The 22,298-nt window shown below is 39.6% G+C and overlaps 2 protein-coding genes across 3 annotated transcripts in view; one reads left to right on the forward strand and one right to left on the reverse strand.

The window, feature by feature from the left end:
- NIPA2 (NIPA magnesium transporter 2) overlaps positions 1 to 3,183 on the forward strand; it is a 32,395-nt gene extending 29,212 nt beyond the window's left edge. The window contains exons 5-6 of the mRNA XM_054973424.1: positions 809 to 969; positions 2,263 to 3,183. Of these exons, the coding sequence (XP_054829399.1) occupies positions 809 to 969; positions 2,263 to 2,900 (799 nt within the window). The 3' untranslated portion in view covers positions 2,901 to 3,183. The remainder of the gene's footprint in view (positions 1 to 808; positions 970 to 2,262) is intronic.
- Positions 3,184 to 5,108: 1,925 nt separating this feature from the next.
- CYFIP1 (cytoplasmic FMR1 interacting protein 1) overlaps positions 5,109 to 22,298 on the reverse strand; it is a 62,649-nt gene continuing 45,459 nt past the window's right edge. For both annotated transcript variants that reach the window (XM_054973333.1, XM_054973334.1), the window contains exons 24-31: positions 17,717 to 17,860; positions 15,164 to 15,254; positions 12,378 to 12,508; positions 9,793 to 9,865; positions 8,599 to 8,693; positions 7,736 to 7,974; positions 6,327 to 6,474; positions 5,109 to 6,152 (exon numbers count right to left, since the gene is read on the reverse strand). In XM_054973333.1, coding sequence (XP_054829308.1) covers positions 5,988 to 6,152; positions 6,327 to 6,474; positions 7,736 to 7,974; positions 8,599 to 8,693; positions 9,793 to 9,865; positions 12,378 to 12,508; positions 15,164 to 15,254; positions 17,717 to 17,860 — 1,086 coding nt within the window. In that variant the 3' untranslated portion in view covers positions 5,109 to 5,987. The remainder of the gene's footprint in view (positions 6,153 to 6,326; positions 6,475 to 7,735; positions 7,975 to 8,598; positions 8,694 to 9,792; positions 9,866 to 12,377; positions 12,509 to 15,163; positions 15,255 to 17,716; positions 17,861 to 22,298) is intronic.

A 22,298-nucleotide genomic window follows, 5' to 3' on the forward strand; every position in this document is an offset into this window, starting at 1 on the left:
GCAGGCTCCAGGGGCTAAAGCCACGCTGGTTTCGCCTTATTCCACTCCGGCCCCCGCCAGGCACGTAGCTCCCTACCTTGCCGAAGTCCTGGGAGTGCCTCTGTCAGCGCCGCCGCCCGTGCACCTGGAGACCCAAGGTTGCTTTCCGGGCCGAGCCAGCAAAGAAACGCTGCTGGACGCGCTGGCCAACACCGTCGCCGCGGCCGTTTGCAGTTTCCCCGGCCTCCTGCAGCGTCCGTGCGCCCGCGGCTTTTTTTCGCGCGCCGCTTTTGGCGCCTTTTTCTAGCCGCTCCCTGCGGCTCGATCCGGGGGGGTGGGGGGGGAGCGCGAGTCAGGAGGGAGATTCCCTTCCCTTTTCCCTTGCCCCTCCGTCCCCTCCGTCGTCGTCGTCGTCTTCTTCTTCTTCTTCTTTTTTTTTTTTTTGAAATTGCTGTGCTCTATACGAGCAAGCCAAAACACAACCCTGCAAGAGCAGGGCCGGAAAAAACTGGAGGTCCAGGGAAGAGCCCCTCCTACATGGAATTGCAAAGCCAATCCGACCCTGCACCAGAGGAGGAGCTACTTCCCACGAGTCTGACTGACCCACTCCTGGACCAATGGGAGAAGGACCCTTCACAGTAAGTGTCCAAAGGTCCGTTATATTGCTAGTTATGATTTGTGGTAACTTCCCTCTTGAAGAGATTGAATTTGAAAATAAATAAATTATCAGTAAATTAAATAGAACTTGCCCCGAGACAGGGCGGTTACAGTTCCACGAAAACAAACTTAAAATAGTGTGTAACATATAGTGTATATTTGTATGTTTCAGTGCCATTCTTTCATCATACTTTTTAAATGAGAAACTGAATCTACATGGAAAAATTGGATGTTTGCTGAGTATTACGGGTTCCACTGTGATGGTTATTCATGCACCCCAGGAAGAGGAAGTAGAAACATTGAATGAAATCTCTCACAAGCTAGGCGATCCAGGTGAGAATGTAATCATTTTAAAATATTTATATCCCCCCCCTTTCCTTGTGGCTCAAAGTGGATTACTCATCCCAATCAAAATATTGAAATTTATCATTTAAATTTAAAACCAAGAGATTAAAACCCCAGATACTCCTCTCCTATAACAGCTGAAGTTTAGATCCTATTCAAAGTCCTAGCAAATAAAATGGCCTCTTGTAAATTTCTAAGGACAGTGGCAGCACTCTTCTCGCTTCCTCATGGAGCACATTCTCGAGTGGGAGCTGCAATGAGAATGGACTTCTGGGTGATGACTGGTGGTGAGCCATCTTAAGTGAATCAACAGCCAGTAGGTGGCACCCTGTAGGCCGTATTTGTTGTCTGTTAATAGATAAATGAATAGTAGGGAAGAAATCCAAGATGATGTGCTAAAGTGTCTTATGTATAATTGGGAGATAGTGGCATCAAATAGGTAATGTGAATTTACAGAAGGCCAAATACTATATTTAATTCTGGATTCCAATTGTTCAGCTTTCTCTGCTGCCATTTCTCAGGAGCAAGCATAGATGTTGAATAATTGAGCAGCCAGCTCAGCGCTTGCCAGCATGCTAGTACTTTTCTAAAGTACCAATTCTCAAACTGTAGTTTGAGACCCAAAAGTGGGCAACCTTCTTTGATGTAGTGTGAGCTCAGGAGGGAGGAGGCTCTTGAAGACTGATGGCAAACTTGGGTTTCCCCCTGTATAATTTTCAGAATGGCCCTGAAATAGTGATGTCATATGTTATAAATACTAAAAATACAATAAAAATCTCTTCATTGTTAACAGATGTAAGATTTTCATATTTTGTCTTGGATGGGGAAAATAGCGTGGAGTTACTTTCCAAGTGGTTCTCAAAAAGTACAATCAGTTTAAGTTAGGTCTCACTTTTAAAAGCTTGAGAACCACTGATGTAAAGGATAGCAAACATTTAACTAGCTGCAGGGACTGATGGACCCATAGGCACCTTTATGTTGCCTGTGGGATTTATTCTAAGAACCTTAGGCTGGAACTTGCAGACACTTAGTCTCAAAGGAAAGGTCTGCAATGTAGAAATGACACAGAGTACTCAGGGCTTCGTGGCTGAGCTTGAAATTTAACTAAATCCAAGACCTGTGTGCCGTTTCCTATTTTCATCTTTGAAATCTCCCAGCATCACCATAAACAGTTCACGATTGCTCTGTAGTAGCAGCAGTGGTAAAGCAGATGTGTGTATTCTTTGTTTTTAGTTTAGAGAAGTCAGCTGCTGACGGATGTGATCTCTTTTATTGTTACAGGTTTTATGGTCTTTGCCACTCTCATAGTCATTGTGTCCTTGATACTGATATTTGTGGTGGGACCACGGCATGGTCAAAGCAACGTTCTTGTGTACATAACTATCTGCTCAGTCATTGGAGCTTTGTCTGTCTCTTGTGTAAAAGGCTTGGGCATTGTGATCAAAGAACTTTTTGCTGGAAAACCTGTACTGAAGCATCCTTTGGCCTGGATTCTCCTGCTCAGCCTGATTGTCTGTGTTAGCACACAGATCAACTATTTAAATCGGGCCCTGGATATATTCAACACATCTATTGTGACACCAATCTATTATGTATTCTTCACAACATCTGTTTTAACTTGTTCTGCTATTCTATTTAAGGAGTGGCAACACATGGCTGCTGATGACATTATTGGCACGTTTAGTGGCTTTCTCACTATAATAGTGGGGATATTTCTATTGCATGCTTTTAAGGATGTCAACTTCACTCTAGCAAATTTGCCTGTCTCCCTCCATAAAAATGACAGAGGAATGAATGGTTCTTTGCCCAACCCATACGAACGCTTTAATCACGACGAAGAGAACACTAGTCACGTAGGTGATCTTCAGTCCACCGAAGGAATGTCTTCTAGGAGAAATGGAAACCTGTCAGCATCTTAAGAGAAATTCTGTAACTATGTTTCATTGTGAAAGGTCAATTTTAAGCACTTGTCATAAAAAGGATGTATTTAAACAGTATGTGTAGACAATCGTTCATTTTTAAGTTTGACTAGCTTGGACCAAGCTTAGTGGTGGATTTTTATTTGCTTTTCATTTTAAAAAATTAAAAACCTCAAAACATGGTTTGCTTTTAAGTTAGATGTGAACATGTAAATATTAAATTTTGGTTTAAGACTTATTGCACTAATGATAATTTTAACTAATAAAATGCTTTATTTCTGCATTGGTGACTGATTGCCATAAATTGGCATTTCCCTATTTGCACAAATTGTCTTCTTTTCGGAACGGGGAATATTAAGTGCTTAATAAGTGTCCTTTTAAGTGCTTCACCTGCAAATAGTGAGTGGGATTACGTGCCTTTATAGGTTGTAGAGATAGCTGCTGTTTCATTCTTCACAAATGAGGCAGAATTAACATTTTAAGGGGGCAAAGGTTTAATAATACAAAGAGCTTGTAGTAAGGAAGACCACAAAGAGGCACCGTCATGATTTACTATGTTATGTATGCAAACACACAGAAACATTCTGTCCTATCTTAATAACACTGAACAGACTGGCAACAAACACAAGTTGGGATTATCATGGTTGGCCAAACATCAGTGGAGATGACGTAAGAATCCAGCTACATGGGCCAAGCTGAATTGGATTTACATAAAGGATATGACAGCATGTTAGAGTGTGCATCTGTTATTTTTGGAATAGGATACAGTTGTATTTTAGCCTACATTAATCCAGTGTTAGTTTTTGCTGATATTTAGGCAGGAAAGATAGCTTGTGTGTTATGATGTCAGCCTGCCTAATGGTGGTAGATGTAACATTGTTTAGTCCTGACTGTTTCTGGAAATGGCACCAGCTTGTACCTGTGATAAAATACTATCCATCTTCTCACCATTCATGGAAATGGTGTTTGAAGCACTACTCTATTTCAGAATGTTTGTGAAGCTGTTGAGAAAAGCAAGCAAAAGCAGCTTTCCATGTTGGCCTATCTTTTGATTGCAACTGTTCCGAGGGACAAAAGACTGTAATATTTTTTTTCAGAGGTAATGTTTCCCTGATATTAGGGAACAGTGATAGCCTTTTTCAATACGGGCAGAGCTCGTTTAAGAAGCAAAACAATTTACACAGAGAGGATGACTGTGTTAACAGGACAATATAGTTAACAAGAGAGTTAAATGCTAGAAGCTTCCAAATTTCATTGTAGTGGTTTTAATGATCCAGTGAGCAGCCTCTGTTTGTGAGGAAGTTGTAGTTTCCTTTCCAAGGTGAGTAGTTAACTGTTTTTAGTTAGTGCTTTGGCACCATATAGAGTGCTAAACTAGCTGGGCCCTGCGTTGATAACAAATGCAGCAAACTTAGTCCCGTTCCCGGACAAATCAGTACCTACTCAGACCACCTAGGTGGGTAAGGACAAGAGAAAATGAAAACCTTAAAAAACAGCCCGAGGAAAGCATTGAACCTCTAACAGCAGGCTGGATGGAGGTTTCCAAATTGTCTCCCCATCCGAGTTTCTCTGTGAAGAAATTGTTGCAGGAAAAGCAAAAGAGGCATGTGAAAAGTGCTAATACTTATCTTCCATTCTCCCCCACCCCACCGCCCCAAAGTGTGTTGGATATAACTTTACCCCCTAATCTGGTGGCAGCGTATTAGGGATCAAGGCCTCTTACAAGTAAAAGAAATTACTGGCAGTACGCTCTGTCACATCTGGGGGGAGGGGGGAGGAGAATGCTTGGAACTTCATGAGATGGCTGTGTTGTTCACTTTATTTTTATTTGGGGGGGCTGGTTGAGATAATTCAGTAACAAACTGATAAACTGTACAGAAAGAATAGTAAGGATGCTGTCAGCCAACAACAACTTCTGCTAATGGCATTCCACAATTAAGAGAACCGATCTGGTGTAGTGGTTAGTGTGTTTGACTAGGTGCTTGAAGAAGCAGGTTTGAATCCCCACTTTGCCACGCTGGGTGACCTTGGGCCAGTCACACAGCCTAACCTACCTCACAGGGTGGCTGTGAGGATAAATGGAGAGGAAAATTATGTTAAGTGGCTTTGGGCCCCCACTGGGGAGAAAGGCAGAACATAAATTAAGGAAAACAAAAATTTAATCCTTATTGAATCACTATTTGACATCAAAAACAAGTAACCACAGTAGTATTTTACATATTTTAATTTGAAATTTAGTTTCAAAACAAAACTGTTTAACTCTGATTTCACAAAGATAAAATTATAAATATTTCCCAAACTTGGTATTAGAAAGAGCTAGGTTCTGCATCAGTTACATGGAATCATTTCAAAAGAATGAACAAACAAAATTTGTAAAATTTAATTCTACTACTTGTGTTTCAAACCAAAATGTATTCTACAGTTGTAATGTAGGAATGACTCATACTACTACTTTGAATGTTTCCAGTGTAACAACAACTCAAAGATATCCCCATTTTATACTAGAAATGAAACAAAAAAGCAAGTTTTCAAATATTTGAACAGATTTTACAAAATTTGCAAGTCTCTATTATGAATAATTAAAACAAACTACTAGTTGCTTCCATTTTATAGCTGTTTTTTAAAAATCTTCTAAATGAATTACTTGTTGATACTACAGATACAGAATTGTGAAAAGTTTTCCTTAAAGGCTAAATGAGCTGCTTAATGCTATTCTTAAGAAAATTACAATACACATCCCCTATAAAATGTTAATTTTACATTATTGCTAGTAGACAAGTTAAGTTAAACACAATTACACCAAATCATTTGAAAAGGATTATAAACAGCTAGAGAAATGCAAAGTGTTCAAAGACTAAAAAATGGGTGTACTGCAAAACCTTTTATCAAAAGTATATAAAAGTAGGCTAAGTATAAAGTAGGCTAAGTAAAAGTATAGTTATACTCAGAAATGAGACAAACCCCCTCTTCCTTGCAGAAGGCTCAGGCAGTATGGTGAAGTCTGGAACATTCTCCCTTAGCCATGAAATCTAGCCTGCCACTGTGATGCACTTGTAACTGCTGCTAAAAATACAAAACAGGATCTTTCTAGTTACTGGCCAAGGACTGGTGAATGGGAGGCTGGAAACAGCGAACATGTTCTACTGGTGTACCTTCTCCATCACCTGACTTCAAATATTTGTCCAGGATAGCAATGATCTCATCATTCAGGATCTGGAACTTTCGGATTCTTTCAACCATTTTCTTCAAAGGCTGTCCAAAAAAAAAGGAGGAGGAGGTCAGGAAGAAAGCAAGGCCACATATACCCCATGGAAATTTCTCCATGTGCATATACTGGAAAATAAGTGCTTTAATTGGTTCCTATAAAAACCAACATCACAGGTGAGACAAAACAAGAAACTGGAACAGGCCTCTTTGTTAACATACCACATTCTTTATGACTTCATCTTTGCCATCATGCTTTTGTACTTTGAGTAAGTGGTAGCAGAAATCCAGCACATCAAATCGACGCTGCTGACCCAGAAGTACTATAATCATACAGCCAGCCCAATGCAGCCCATCTCCAAAACACTGTCTGTTAATCACAGAAAACATACTTCATTTGTCAAGACACCATAAGATGTATTATGAAATAGCTAAACTTTAAGCGATACTTTTGATGGAGGCCTTATAAAAATTTTATACCACCTACTGGCTATGGTTTCCAAATAGGTTACAGATCTTAATTTAAATGGTATAATAAATTGTCCAAAACCATTCTGAAAATAAATACCAACCCAACACGCAACAAATCAGCAAAAAAAAAACAACTATATAACAATATCCAGCTGAAGAGCAATCCAATTCAATGAATCATGTATATATACGAACAAAAATTTTCCAGGCACACATCAGAGTTGGCACCAGATGACCATACATGGGGAAGAAATTCCTTAACTAGGTGCCACCAGAGAGAAGGCCTTTCCATTTGTTATCAACTTGTCTGATGAGGTATCTCTGAAGCAGAGTCTTTGCCAACAATCTTAGCAATCAACCAAATACATACAATGTACTGTCGAAGGCTTTCACGGCCGGAGAACGATGGTTGTTGTGGGTTTTCCGGGCTGTATTGCCGTGGTCTTGGCATTGTAGTTCCTGACGTTTCGCCAGCAGCTGTGGCTGGCATCTTCAGAGGTGTAGCACCAAAAGACAGAGATCTCTCACTGACACTGAGAGATCTCTGTCTTTTGGTGCTACACCTCTGAAGATGCCAGCCACAGCTGCTGGCGAAACGTCAGGAACTACAATGCCAAGACCACGGCAATACAGCCCGGAAAACCCACAACAACCAAATACATACAGCTCCAGGATAAGCAACTTCGAATATTCTTTGTTTTGCTACAGGGCTACTGGAAACTGGGTAACAAACAATGGCATTCTGTGTGCTTTGCCACCTTTGTTTGAAATAACCATCATGGCAATTTAAGCCAAGACTGTTCAAGAGTTGGTGAGCATCCTGAAAATTCCACAAAAGATGTTTATGAAATTATTAACAGTACTACCACAATGATAGATTTAAGACTTCATTTTGAATATACAGCTCACTTCCTTGTGAGATTTTTGCAATACTTTTTCCTTCCCAGAAAGAACTGGTCTACTTCCCTCTGCCATGAGATGATAAATCTGAATAAACAATGGGTGGTATCCTATCTTGGGTATCCTATCCTTCAACTTGAGAAGCTCATGTGCTGGAAGAAAAGCCACTTTAACTTGGACGAAGGCTCCTTAGACAAGAGGATTCAAATACAAATAACGCAATGTTAGATTCAGAGCCTTAGTGGATCTTGGATACATACTCCACAGTAAATTCATGTGTACCCACAGGAATACAGTACACAAACTGCATTGCACTCCACAGACGGTGAAATTCTACACATTCATCCACATGCATCACACCATTGCTGGGGAGCGGGCCACGCCAGATTGGGTCATCAAGGAAGGTCCGAATCCTGGTTAAAATGACTTCAAACATGGACAGCCCACAGCAGAGACGCTCCTTGGTCAATAAATCTCCTTCTCTTGCTATGGCAATTTGCTATGGTTAGAACCACAGGAAACAACCATTGTAAGACAAAACAATACATTAGCAGACAAATCTAAGTACATCCACAGAACTTCCTTGTTTCACTCAGTATGATATGCATACTGAAACTAATTAACCCCCAGCACACAAATAAATGGTGGCAAACAACACTGATAACCAGTAGCTTAATAACCTACTGAAAGCAATCTAAGCTCACTCACACAGATAATGGAATCTGGATAAAGGGCCATTTTCTTCTAGAAGCTAATATTTTAGTACAGTTCAGAGCAGAAATGGCTGCTTCCCTAAAAACCAGCTCTTGAGTTTTTCCTCTACTTTGCTCAATGAATCATAAGAGAACAAATGGCTTTTGTTAAAGGTTATTAAGCACGTCAAATGGTTCCCTGAAATTTGAACTGAAAGTCCCCTGGGTGAAAACCCTACGCTCTGGAACTTGTGTTACTCTACTCCATCTAAATGTCATCCTGGCACTGCCTCTGACCATTTAACCAATTAGTTAGGGATCTCTAAATGTTGCTTTGTTCACTTCCTGATCTACCAATGGGAGCTAGGATATCAAGGGCTCTTGTGAAACTTTTGTAGAATGCAGTTTTACCATACAAGTGAAGGTTGTACCTGAGGCGTTCCTAGTCTTTCAATAAGCGGAACAAGGTGGAGTGGAGCATACTTTGATTCTAGTCTTTTCATTTTAGCATCAAGCCTTTCACCCTCTGGAAGGAGACAAAACAATTCTTTCAAAAGGAAACTAGGATTTTTTTTTTTTTTTAAAAACTGGAACACGGAAAGAGTCCCCTCCCCCCCTTTAACTGCTGCTACTTAAGGCAAGAAGCTTGCAAGTGGGAGCTACTTATTGCACTCCTGAAATAAAGCTATTATGCTCAAACATACTTTTACTCCCACACACTTTAAAATCAATTAAGATAATCCTTATCATACACAAAATGCCAGACTCCAGAGAAAGGAATTTTAATGTATAATCCAAATACCATTCCCCTCCTCTGCAAAAAAATGTCTATAGCAAAACATGTGGAAGAAAAGACACCTGATTTTGATCAACAATTTGTGAAGAGAAAATGTTCTACAATCACTCATGGGCAGTGATCGCAGCCAGTTTGTTAGCCGGCTATTATGATTTCAGTAGCCTGCATTTAAACTGGGGGTTCAGTGTGATATAGTAATTAGAGTGCCAGACTAGTATCTGAGAAACCCAGGTTTAAATCCCTATACTGCTACTGAAGCTTGCTGGACAATCTTGGGCCAGTCACACACATTCAGACTAATCTACTTCACAGGGTGGTTGTGAGAAGAGAGTGACACATGCCACTTTGAGCTCCCAGTTGGGGGAAAGGCCCAAGTAAATATTAAGTACATAAATAAGAAGATTTCATTTTGCAAAACAGATACAGGAAAAGTTAACAATCTTCTATTGGTAATGATAGGCGATGGAGAAACAATGAGAGAAACAAAAACTGCCAACCAATGAGAGAAAAAAGCTTCTGGAACAACTTTAAGGGCTCACTTCAGACAGGTGCCAAGCACTTCTAGTACAGTGCTTACAGCAACACATAAACAGCTGCAATGGTTTCAGTATAGAAAATTAACTTGCTCAGTCTTCAAGCTTCAAAGTAAAGGCACAAGTTGCAGAGGCTACCAAGCCAAAAGCAGCACAACAATTATTTACTGTGTTGCCAGTAGCTCTACAAATGCTGCAGAGCCAGGCAAGCACCAAATCCAGGATGTTCATTCTTTAGTGGGCCACTACTCAGGGCTGGCAGTATGCATTTAAACAATAAAACGATGAGCCCATACCTTTGACATGAACTCTTGGTAAAATATTCTGGAATGGAGCTGCATGCAACAGATCACAGACTTCCTCTAGTGACTGCAACAAAAAAGACAAGATGTATTTTAAAACGCACAGCAGCAGTGACAAGGTATTAAGAACTCTTTAGAGTGTCTCACCCTCTCTTTTAAACACCAGGTCGTTAGCAGGAGACTTTGTTGAACTGACAAATTAAGAGCTACAGCTTTGGGTCACCCACCCAGAACAAGCTGCTTATTCAACAGGCGGAATACTTAAAGATCATATTTATCGAAAAGTCTAATGCAATTGACTGATGTTTAAGTGGCAGACAGTGAATGAGATGCGAACTAAGAAATGAGTCATGCTTTTGTTTTTATCAGCATTATCTCCATAATTCATTATCACCGCAAGGACAGCTCCACAAGGGAAGCAAGTCAAAAAGGCAGGAAAGTAACAATGGAACCTGGGCCAGTTTAAAGCAGTCTTTAAAACAGGAAAGTTAGACAGTAGCTTTACGTTCCAGCTGCACAAAGCATTCTGGCAAAGGGAAGGCAAAGTAACTGCAAGGATACATCAGGCCATAAATCTGAGTCAGGCTGTTTCCAATGCCCACTCAGCAAAAGAACGTTCATGTGTACTGTGTCTTGTATTGGTTATTAACTGTAAATAAACCTTGATTTGATTTGATTCATGTGTACTTGAAGCGGCTGTTCGTCACCTCCAAGTAACCACAAACTAGTGTTAACATGATTTGCCAAGGTATTCAAATCAAAACATGTGGCTTGGAGACAGGATTGATAATAACATTTCTAACTACTGTCTGCAATCTGTACAGCCCCACCCCCCAATTCCCTGACATGTCATACTACACTGGACTGGACCCTAACGTCTGCAAAGTGAAGGAGTCTGCAGAACTATATCTTTCCCACTTTTCCCTCTCCCCAGTAGCCTCTGCTGGCCCCCAAACCTCAGCTGAGTGTTAGGAAACCCTGCCGAACAGTATGACACACAGCAGGGGCCCCCAACATTTTTGAGCTTGCAGGCACCTTTGGAATTCTGACACAGTGCAGTGTGGCTGCTTCAGGAGACAAAGCCAGCTACAAAATGGCTGCCACAGCTTACCTCCAGTCACACAGTGAAGATTCTTGTGCTGCGGTGGTTGCTGCTGTTAAAGCAACATTTTAAAATATCCATACAGCCAATTAAATTTCCAATGGCCGATCAGAAGCTCTGCTGGGCAGAAACCCCATACAGGCCTGCCCATTTTCTAAAAACATTTGGCAGGCACCAATAAAGGTGCTGACAGGTGACATGGAACCCATGTGCACCACATCATCCGTGGTGGTGCCCATAGGCCACAGGGGGCTACAGTAAAGACTCTCCTGGTTGTTGTACAAGCACAGCAAGCCTCAAAGCAGAGATGCCTCCACTCTCGCAACAGTGAGGGAGGTGGAGATTTTGCCCAGTTCCCCCTCCTTACTGCAGCTCCTTAAATCATATGATAAACTGATCAGTAGGGCCCCATCATCCTCACCAGAGATTTCAAGGGCTACTGGGAGAAGGGAAGAGAGCTGCTTCTACCATTTTCTTCTTTAATTTTTACTAGTAAATATTGCACAGATCCTGAAATCACAGAGGGGTTACCAGCAGCCACTGAAAATATTTGGCTCTGTATAACCTCTACTTCATCCCTCCAAAAGAGTCTGGTGTGACTGCTCTAGCTTACTTCTTAAAGGGACTCAATATTCTTGATAATGACTTGGGAGATAACTGGCCATGTACATAGTGACTGCTTCCCGTGTTTTTTAAGAATAAAAACTCTGTTTTCAATGAGAAAGTCAGATGGCGCACACATAATCTTTTAAATTCTGAATTTAAAAGATTCTTGTTTGACCCCAACAATATGACGTAGACTTCAATACAATTCATCATCAAAGACATGAGACGTTTTCTCTTTTTGTAATAGTGAAACTCAGGTGCCCTAGAGACCTCCATGGATGTGAGTTAAATTCTGCTGAAGAAGTGGACAACCACGGTCATGACATAAAAGTTCTCTGGGTGTACTAGAACACAGTGTATCAACTGTTTCCAGTATCTTCATTTCCCCCTTAAATTTAAACAAAGTATGTCAAAATAAATATGCTAAATCAGATCACATTCTGTTTAGGTTATCAGAAAAATTTCCAATTCGAAATTTCCCAGAAAACCTATTATCACTGCCCATCCTATAGTAATGTTTTCATACTCCAACTACCCAAGTTGTGACAGACGGTACTTAATATGAAGAGCTGATTTCTTACAAAAAGTAAAAAGTCCTTTCCTTAAGCAGACACCAGAGGGCATTGAGAACACACAATTTTTCATCAAAAAAATAAAAAGCAAGCTCAAGCCTCTCTCACTTTGAGTCTGAATTCTTGTAATGACAAATGCCAGAATTGCACTCTCTCTGTATTCTTCAAAAAGTTCTTTTTGAAGAAATGACTAAAAGCAATTGGAAAGTTCAGACTTGCACTATTATTTGCGTTTGTACCACCTGAAAATGATCAACATTTGCAAGTTTGCAAGGAATATTTCAATTTAAATCACCTACCAGGCTCTGCTCAATGAGGAGGCAGAAGAGAATTGCATTCCCCACTTCCCGCAAATTCTGGAAACACACTGTTTTCAGTTCAGCATACTCAACAATATCCTTCAGCTGATGATGAAAGAATTCCAAAATCCCTGAGAAATTTAGAGAGAGAGAGAGAGACAGAGAGAGAGAGACTGTGGAATGTAGAAAACCAAAGCTATGTATTTCCATAATGTGACCAGAGCATGTGTGAGGAAGCAGTACAACAATACACAGAATTGGATCTGAACTACCCAAACCAAATCAAGTACAGTAAACAGATTAACATTCACTTTAGGTATTTTATTCTATGTTCAAGATAATGCACTGGATGCAACCAGCTTTTCTGCTGGTGAAAATATTGTATTTATTCAAATACAAGACTAGGGTTTTTTTCCAGGTATGCAATCAAAAGAAAAGAAAAGAAAAAACAGAAAAAAAATGTGCATACATGTTACAGTTATGTCCAATAATCTTTTTTGATGTCAAAAAGCTGACTGGATCCAACCCAACAGATCCAGCTATGTTGGTGATTTTTCAACCTACTTGCATTTATAGTTAGCTTCGCATCAGATGTAGGTGTGCTAGTAACATGAGGAATTTTCACTTTCCTCTACATTAAAACAGCTTGTTGAGCTGGTGGATAAAACAGTCCTTATGCTAGAGTTGCCCTGACCTGGATGGTCAAGCTAGCTTAATCTCATCATATTTCGAAAGCTAAGTACAGTCAATGATGGTTAGTAGCTAGATGGAAGACCAAGGAAGTCCAAGGTTGCTATACAGAGGCAGGCAATGGCAAACTACCTTTGTTAGTCTCTTGTCTTGAAAACTCCAGCAGAATTTTCTAAGAAAAGTTGGGAATGGATGGAAATGTATCACAGAAGGCACTTGAATCACAGAAGCCAGATTATTATAATCAGGACTCAAATATGAGTATTAATCTAGACCATCCTGAATAACAAATAAAGGTAGAATTATATAAAAATCTTCTCGGTGCCTCTAGATTTTGCCACAGACTTAAATGGGTTAAGAGAAAATTAGGATAAAAAAGGCAAGCTGTTACAACATGAACCCTTACTTCTACTCAAAAATAGTGATGGTACTGCTTTCTTGCAACCAAATTTTCTTTACAAAAAGGAGATGGCTATCCATTTGATTCTCACCCATTACTTTTACAAAAAGAAATGCAACTTTGCCTAAAAAAGCCACCTCCTGTTTTTCTGAGTGGGCTAACAGGTAAACACTTCACATTTTTAACAAAGTCTAATGAGGCAATTCATCAGCTCAACAAGAGAACCATGGGAACTAACCATTTAGTGTGTCTTTGACCTAAGTTCAACCATAGTAACAAGAGTCAAGAACTTTGTACGATGCAAAAAGCAACCTAATTTAAGTTAAAATGAGGTTTGATGAGGCTGAGTAATACTGGAGGGAAAGGGGAAAGAATAAAAGGTACTCAAGAGCTGGGAACAAGCACCATGATTCATTTGTGTTAACAAAAACTGCAGAGGTTGTGCTCAGGTTAAAGAACGTAAGTCACAGTCAAACAACAAATGCTCATTAGAAATTATTCTTCTGAAGAGAGACTGGAAGGCGGCTCCTCTACCAAGGTCATTTGTGCTAAAAGGCTAAGCAACCAACCTACACAGCTATTCAGTAGAATAAAAACTACATCATTATCATCATAGAAGAAAGGAGGCTGCTAGTTAATCAAACTTGCTAGACACTCAAGCTTATTATTCTGCTCTGCTCTCTACTCAGAGGAATCTGCAGCAACCAAATCCCATACCGTCGAGAACACCATGGTGAAAGCTCCATATCTGTTAGGACCTTTCTTCTCCCCATTTCCCCCAAGACACAGAGCCATCATAAAAACTGACCCCTGACAACTTGAGAAAGGGTAAGAGAAGAAGCAGCATCTGAGGATGTCGTCAGCTAGCAGCACCAGCTGTCAGAAGTCCATCAAGAGATGGAGGCATCAAACTTTTCAGCTAGAGAGGTTGACAGGGAAACACATTTGTGGCTATGATACACAGGTATGTTGGCTGATAGGGAGGAGCTTATCATCCAGGCAATGCCAAGTACTGAGCATTTTGGATAACAACAGTTCTACTTTTTCCACACTTTCTTAAGGTTAACAGCAATAACAACGTTTGTAATAATTCTTCATAAGTACAGCCTTATGTGTAAAGTTAACCCACAAGGGATAAATGGAGAAGGATGTATGTGCAAAGCAAAAACTCAAGGGGGAAAAGGTGAAATAAAAATGTGAGTGGAGGAAAGAAGATCCACACCAAAAAAAAAAAAGTCCAGAGAAGAACAACCCTCACACAGGATCAAAACACAGCTAAGAGATGCTGGCAGGCATGTATGGAATGCACAGGGGGCTGAAGAACTGCAAGCCATACAGAAGGGCAGGAAGCCCACAAAAGACTGATGGCCATGGGAGAGCAGCAGCAGGATGCACAAAACACTTACTTGAATCTGACAGCCTAATCATGGTCCTACATGGATCTAATTTATTATAGCAGCACTCAGAGAATTCTGTATTTCATATGTTTTAATTTATGGTTCAACTCATGCCTACAGAATGGATTCGGAGGAAATCTGAAAACCTAAGTCCCAACGTGCAGCAATGGCAATGTAAAAACAAAATTACTTAAAGCAGTATTTGCATAATTAAGTTGTTTATAAAGTAGTACTAAAGTAGTACTAAAGTTGAGAAGCAAAACTGCTTCTTAATGCTGGATCATCTAAAAGGAACTTACCTGGGGAACCATACTCATGTCTGGGTAGCCTACAGATTTTTGGCATCACTTCCATTAAGGTCTTCACATATTGCAGAATTGTGCCTTGTAGCTGTGAGAAAAGGTATGATTAGTGCAATTACTAGAGGTAAAAGAAGTCAGGCTGTGTTGTGATTCCCAAGCCACGTGAGCTGGTTGGTATTCTGTACTCACACCATCTTAGAGCGACTTCACATGTCAACTTTTTACTGCTTAGGCAAAGTTTCCAAGTGTTCGTACACACAGCAAAACAGACATGAGAGGTTGTTGCATGACTGCATACAGGAACTTCTATGCAACAAAAATGTTTGTGAAGTGGCTCTTAGTACTAGCAAGAGAGGCCTGAAAGCTATGCAAATTAGATGATGAAGGCTGTAATGCTATGCATATTTACTGTGAGCTAAGTGCACTGAATATAACAATACATCAGGCAGCACATTAATCTACCTGAACAATTTTTATGCAGTTCAATCTGACTTTTTTAATCTCAATTTTTATTTAAGATTTACTACACCACCACCAGAGAGTAAAGGATCAAATGCATATCAAATAAGTACATATACTGTCCAACCAAGGACAAGAACATCAACAGTGAGTGATCCTAATTCTGCTTCTATTCTGTTGCCAATTACATCCTCTGTACAACTCCTGACAATAATGAATCCAATCTCTCTCGCTCGCTCACTAAGCCATTAATTTCATATGGATCTCTTACTTTCAACAACCTATCTGGAATCTTGGACAGGATTTTTTTTTTTGCTTCCATTTCCTGACAAAGGCCAATCTGGCAGCAGAAATGTAAAGGTACCATCTAAAGAACTCTTGGGATGTTGAGTACATAATTTAGAAATAATACTGGTGAGAGAGGTAGAACCACCCTTCTCTCTGGATGATGCAAACCAATAATTGGCGAGGAAAGGGCTAGAAAAGGGTATTTAACCTACTGCACAGTCCATGGGGGGGGGGGGGGGGAGGAAATAGGATTTGGATGATGGGATAATGATGAGAAGGATGGATGGGGGTGTTCCTTCAGTATTAATCATCTCGGCACGCTAGCTACCCTCTGGGTAAGATCTCCATATTCTGAGTTTTATTGTCAGCATGGATGAAGTTCTGAAGTAAAGTTACAGACATGCCATTGGGCTTTTGGGGTGTGTGCCCTTTTGAGCAGAACTGGATATGCAGTAAATGAGTGCTCTGTCTTGTCTCATGTGTAATGAACACACTTTGTACTTAGTAAACCTTCTTAGCTGACTAATTCAGGCAGCGAGCTTGTATTTCTGGAAGCTCTCCCTTCAGGGTAATCTTATTTCTCTTTTTGCTGAACAGATGTAATGTCTACACAACATTAAAGGCTAACAGGGTTTCCCTCTTGGGCTGTGCACTAGGTAGAGACAGCTGTACTACTCAGGAGCATTTTTGAGGATGGCCCTTTCTCCTGGAATGCTCCAATGAAGTTGGCATAACTTGAGATATCTTAAGGGCAAACTCTGTGCAGCCTTGCTATCAGATTCCCTGCCACTGTCAGGTGCTGAAGATGGAGTTTATCAAAACTATGCACTCTCTACATTATTTTACTTAAACATGCCTATGTCCTAGTCAGATTGTGTGTAGTGGCAAAAGGGCAGCAAACCTTTGACACAGAAAGAATAGACCAAATTATGAGCAGGACAAAAGCACTGAAAATGACTCTCCCTGGCTCAGTGTTTTAATTCAGCTAATAAGAGAAAATGTGAAGATGGCATGAAGAGGGAGGGCATGAAGGGATTAGCCATTGCTAGGCTCTTGTGGCCCTTTCTTATATGTCTAAGGTAATGCCAATCGTCACTTTGGGGGTCAGGAAGGAATTTTCCTCAAGGCCAGATTGGCCGGGTATCCTGGAGGTTTTTTGCCTTCCTCTGGGCATAGAGCAGGGGTCACTGGGGGGGAGTAGATTAAGAGAGGGAGGTGGCTGAGAATTTCCTGCAATGTTCAAGGGGTTAGACTATATGACCCTTGATGTCCCTTCCACTCTATGTTTCTATGGCTGCTGTTCGGTTTGCTCAAATCAGGATGAGCCAAGCGTCTTCAACATTTGTGAGGATAAAGGTTTAAATAAATAAATAAATAAATAAATAATAAAGGATTATTTGAGATATTCACCCTTAAAAAGTGAGAGATCCCATGAGTGTTATTCCAGATAAAATCCACCCCCATGTGTTCTTGCTGTACAAATAAATGCTATGTAGTTGGCCTTAAGAAGTTCATGCAAACAAAGAAGTTTTACTTAGTGGCATTCTTATGTTTCTTCATCTCAGAGTCATGTATACTATTAAGTAATTCCTCTGATTCCTATTCTTTTTCACTCATCACACACACATACTTATTTTAAAAGGCGACATTAATGCTTGCAAGAATCAGGAACTTGTCATGCCTTAAGACTCATAGTTCTCCTCACAAAATATTAAAGTTCACCTTCAAGCATGTGTACAGAATGCCCAGTTAGATAAGGAGAATATATTCTGTGACAGAAGTAAAAAATGTGAGTCAACATACCAGACTCTTGACAACTTTCAATAGTTCTTCCATTACCACAGCAATGCCCTGATATCCCAGGAGCCTGCAGATGACTTTAAAATGAGGGGGACCCACAAAGTTCCTGTAATTGCTATAAATGCTGGAGTACGCCAGATTCAAAGCCTAAAAGGGAAAAAAACAAACAAATTCCACACATCTGATTAGTAGATAATATGATACAAGGTCTGTAATTTCCTTTCACAGGTCACAAAGTTGGCTTTTCTAGCCAACATTTTCATGTAAAATGTACTTTGAATCATTTAACTGACATAAAAAAGCAGAATTATAAATGCAAAATTCACTTCAATATGCTTTTTCAAAATGTAGTAGTACAAAGCCAACCTCTCCCCCAAAGAATATTGATAAAGCTAGCTTTAACAATGCATCTAAAATGTAACAGGCAATTCACCAATATATGAAAGTTGTTGCAAGTAGCTTATCAGGAAGGCATTTTCTCTTTTGCAGTGTGGAAAATAAATCTCGATACAACTGTCCTAGAGTGGATTCAAGGTGATGGATGGCTATTAATTGTAGGGATAGCTGATTTTTTAACATTTCAGCTAATGTACATCCAACATATGGTATACTGGATACTAATCCTGATGTAAACTATACATCCTTGTAGATGGTCTAATGCAAGCTGCTTCTCTCAGCCTCAGTTTACCTTCTGTAAAATGGGCAAAGCATCCTACTTAAAATGAATACAGCAAAGGAAACTGCCACCCCCCCCCCAGCTATTCATGAGGGTCCCCAGCAGGGGTTTGGGGCTCTCATGGAAGCAGGGAATCAGCAGGGAATGCTCCCCCTTCTCACACCCATGGAAATCTAGGCAGGATCCAACCAAATGGTTTTAACTCTGTTGTTGATACCAGTGAGTCTACAAATCTTTAGCTCTGACTGCATCACACACCAGAGCAGAAAATAAAGCAGCACAGTGCCACTCTCAGGTGCGCATTTCTTCTAGATCATTAAAGCCCTTTATTCCCATTTCATCTCACTATAAGAGAGATGTTGATTAACATTCGAAACTGAGAAGTAACTATGATCTAGACAATTTTTCTTTTCTTACTCTTCAAACCTTTATGTTATACTTGAAATCAAGTCCCAATAAATTCAATGGCGCTTACTTTCTGGCAAGCATGCTTCAGCAGGAGCTGTAGAGAAATGTCCTGCAGTCTGCTGCTAACCAGTGAAAACAACTCCAGGATAAGGTGAGATACCTATGTTCCCCAAAATTGCCTCTCTGGCTGGTATCTCTGTGTTGCACACCACAATTGTTTCAAGAGAAACTGAGATTCTGACTTTTTGTTCTTGTGAACTAGAAATTACCTCAGCAGATGTCCAGTGGATTATCAGAATCCACATACAAGAGTATTCTAGATGAAATTAATAAATCCTTTTACTAGATAATGGTTGATTGAAATATTAAGTTGCAAATTAATTCTTACTGGATTCTCCTTAATACTGTATTGCGCGCGCGCGTGCGTGCGCGCGTACACACACACACACACACACACACAGATAATAATGAAGGATAGTGGCAAAGGCCCAAGCTTCTAGGAAGGAAGGTGGCTATCAGTCGTTTTGGATGAAGACTTGGTGAAATGGCATTAATGCTAATGTATCACCTTTTCTTCTTTTACCATTACTAAAACAGCTGTAGTACAGGAAAATAATACAGCAACATCATATTTTAAGTGTGGCTCCTACCAATTCATATTGAAAACTTCCCCAAAATGTTCACAACTGCAAAAAACACATTCTGAAAACGTAATAAATTACCATGGGTGGCATGTGCATATATGTATAGGCATATATGTATGTATAACTATGTATGTATGTATCAACTATTTGAATTTTAGCTGCATTTTTTGGTAATATTCTGAAATAACTTCGGCATGTGTCCCCATGGAAAGTTCTATAGACAAGGCAGAAGAGCAGAAGGAACAGTATAACTGATATGCCTCATAAGAACATTTTACCAGCCAGCCCAGCATTAACTATTTTAGAAAACACAACATAATGTAGAATATACCACCATTTAGTGGTGAAACCTTGTGAAACTATCAATGCATAGAGGTAAGTTAATCCTTGTAGCATAGAAATTTGCGACAAAAACACTCACAAAAGAGAGTACATTAAGAGCAGCAATCTGACAGAGGCAACCTCATGGTAGGAAATGCTCTCTAAAGGACATGCTTCTCTCCCCCCAGCAAAAGAAGTTCAGATATGATGTCACTGAGCAAAGCAAGCCCAGACATACAAAGACATAATCTAACGAGCTCACTACAGCAGTGCATTCTCTTACCAGGAAGCAAGCAGGAGAAAGTGAAGGCTGGCTTTTACCTATTCTCAGAAAACCAAGGCAACACAGCAGCACTTAAGACAAGATGTTCTCATGTAGATAACAAAGAGGCCTCATCACTACGGGAGAGAACTGCAAGGGTCAAACAATGAAAACTTGGCCCAAATCACCTATAGGAAGAAAAATTACCAACCACACATCATGCAGAAAACTACTGAAAACCTAGCTACTGTTTTTTCTAAAATACTGTCAGATGAAAACCTCAGAATTTCTACATCAGAAACTGATGGTAAGTATGGACTTTTTAAAAAAATTGATAATACATTATATAGTATTTTCCCGCCAACATTTTAGTACAATAAGCCATATTGTATGTATATGAGAGGCGGAGGATGGGAGAGAAGTCAGAGAAGGTCTGTTATTTGAAGGAAGGAATATTGATTGTAAGGGCAGGGTGGCAAGAAACAGCTCACCCCTAAACCATAAATCGGCACATATTTTTAATCTTACCTAGTTAAAAGCAGGCTGCATTAAATAAAAGTAGGATGTATTTAAACAAGTTACAAGTATGCTGCATTAAATAAAAGGATAATCTAAATAGCAGTCACATTTAAAGCAACGAGGAAAGCAATAACTGAAAGAAAAATACAATATAATTTCAGTTATCATGTACCTTTTCCTGTAAAAATGCTATTTGCCATTAACCAAATGGTTAATCTCTGCTGCTTGAGTTTTACCTTTGCTTATAAAAAACAGAGGCAGAGGGTTTGGGGTGGGGAGGGGTCACTATCTTAAATATTGGGTGTTCAGTGTAGGGAGATTCTTTCAGAAGATTCTAACTGCTTACTTAAAAATGTATATTCCCCTTAAAGACTAAAATCTACAAATGATAATGAAGTGAAATAGGTTCTTAAAGGATTTACATCCTTAATTATTGGGGTATCTTAATGTCATCTTGAAATTTCACTCTGTCATATTTTACTGTTGGAGCTAAATAAATAAAAAGTTCCCCACTTGTACCCACAATACTACTAATGTAATACTTAAAGATTATTTTGGTTAACTTATCAGTAATGCATTCCAAATTTATTAGCAAAATCATTCTTGTGGCTATCTCACATATTTGTTTAACTTTTTAAAAAGGTACCAAAAAGTAATTCTACAGGCAATATATTATTTTAGTGTGTTCCACATAAAATGTATCTTAAGAGTAAAAGAATAAGTCAATGTAATGATTTAAAACCAAAGATTATTTTCAAGTAGCTATAACTGGTTCGGTGAGAAATACTTTTAACTTTTACTGGCAGGTTACAGTATATATACAACACTTAGGCACATTTATTTGGAAACAGTTTCCACTGAGATAAAAGGGAATCACATACAAGTAAGAGTTCAAAGTCCACAAGATTAATGTTTGATTTTATAGTAAAATATGCATGGAAATATGCAGATGAGAGCATGCATGGAGAAAATCAGCTACAAAAATTCTCTGTGAACTGGCCCTCAGAAGTTTGTATTTCTTGTCATGACAGTAAAAAAAGCTCTGAAAACTGCATACCCCTTTCTCTGAATGCCAAATTCTTTACAATTTGGGCGCAACGCAGATTTCTTAAAATCAGAGGGTGGTCAGTCACCTTGAAGGGGGCACAAATGGCAAAGTATTATCTTAAGCAAGTTCCAAACGACGGTGATTCTACAAACAGAAGGATATCTGTGTGCAGAGCAGGATTCTCTCACCTCCCCTGCCTCTCTTGCTGAAGCCCTACATCCCACCCTCCTGCCCACCCCCAATGCTGGGGATCCAAGCCTATTACTTTATGTTGGACATATTAATATGGAGACCATTGTGGTATTGAGGCTTGTCAAGTGATAAGTAATGTGGCATAGCAGACTTGTTTATCTTGCAAGAGTAGTTTAAGACTGATGCAAAAATGAATTAATTGCATGAATAAATTAGATTCAGCAGTACTTTTATCTGCTGAAAACACTCATGTTACACAAAACATTTTCACTTTCCTGGTTTGGAGGAGAAGGGGTCCAAAATTGAAAATGCTTGCATATCCAATGATCTCCTTTTATTACAAATTAAAATGGTCCTATACTACAGTGTGCATAAAGTCTTCTTAGAAATACAGGTTCCTATTTATATTCAAATAGAATTAGTTTATTTTCTTAAATTCCACAGCTTATGGTCCCCTGAGATCTGCTTGTTGAAACTTCTAGGTCTCCTGAATCCTAAGAGCTACCACTGTTCTC

The sequence above is a fragment of the Eublepharis macularius genome, chromosome 3 (genome assembly GCF_028583425.1).
Source record: "Eublepharis macularius isolate TG4126 chromosome 3, MPM_Emac_v1.0, whole genome shotgun sequence".
NCBI classification, from domain to species: domain Eukaryota; kingdom Metazoa; phylum Chordata; class Lepidosauria; order Squamata; family Eublepharidae; genus Eublepharis; species Eublepharis macularius.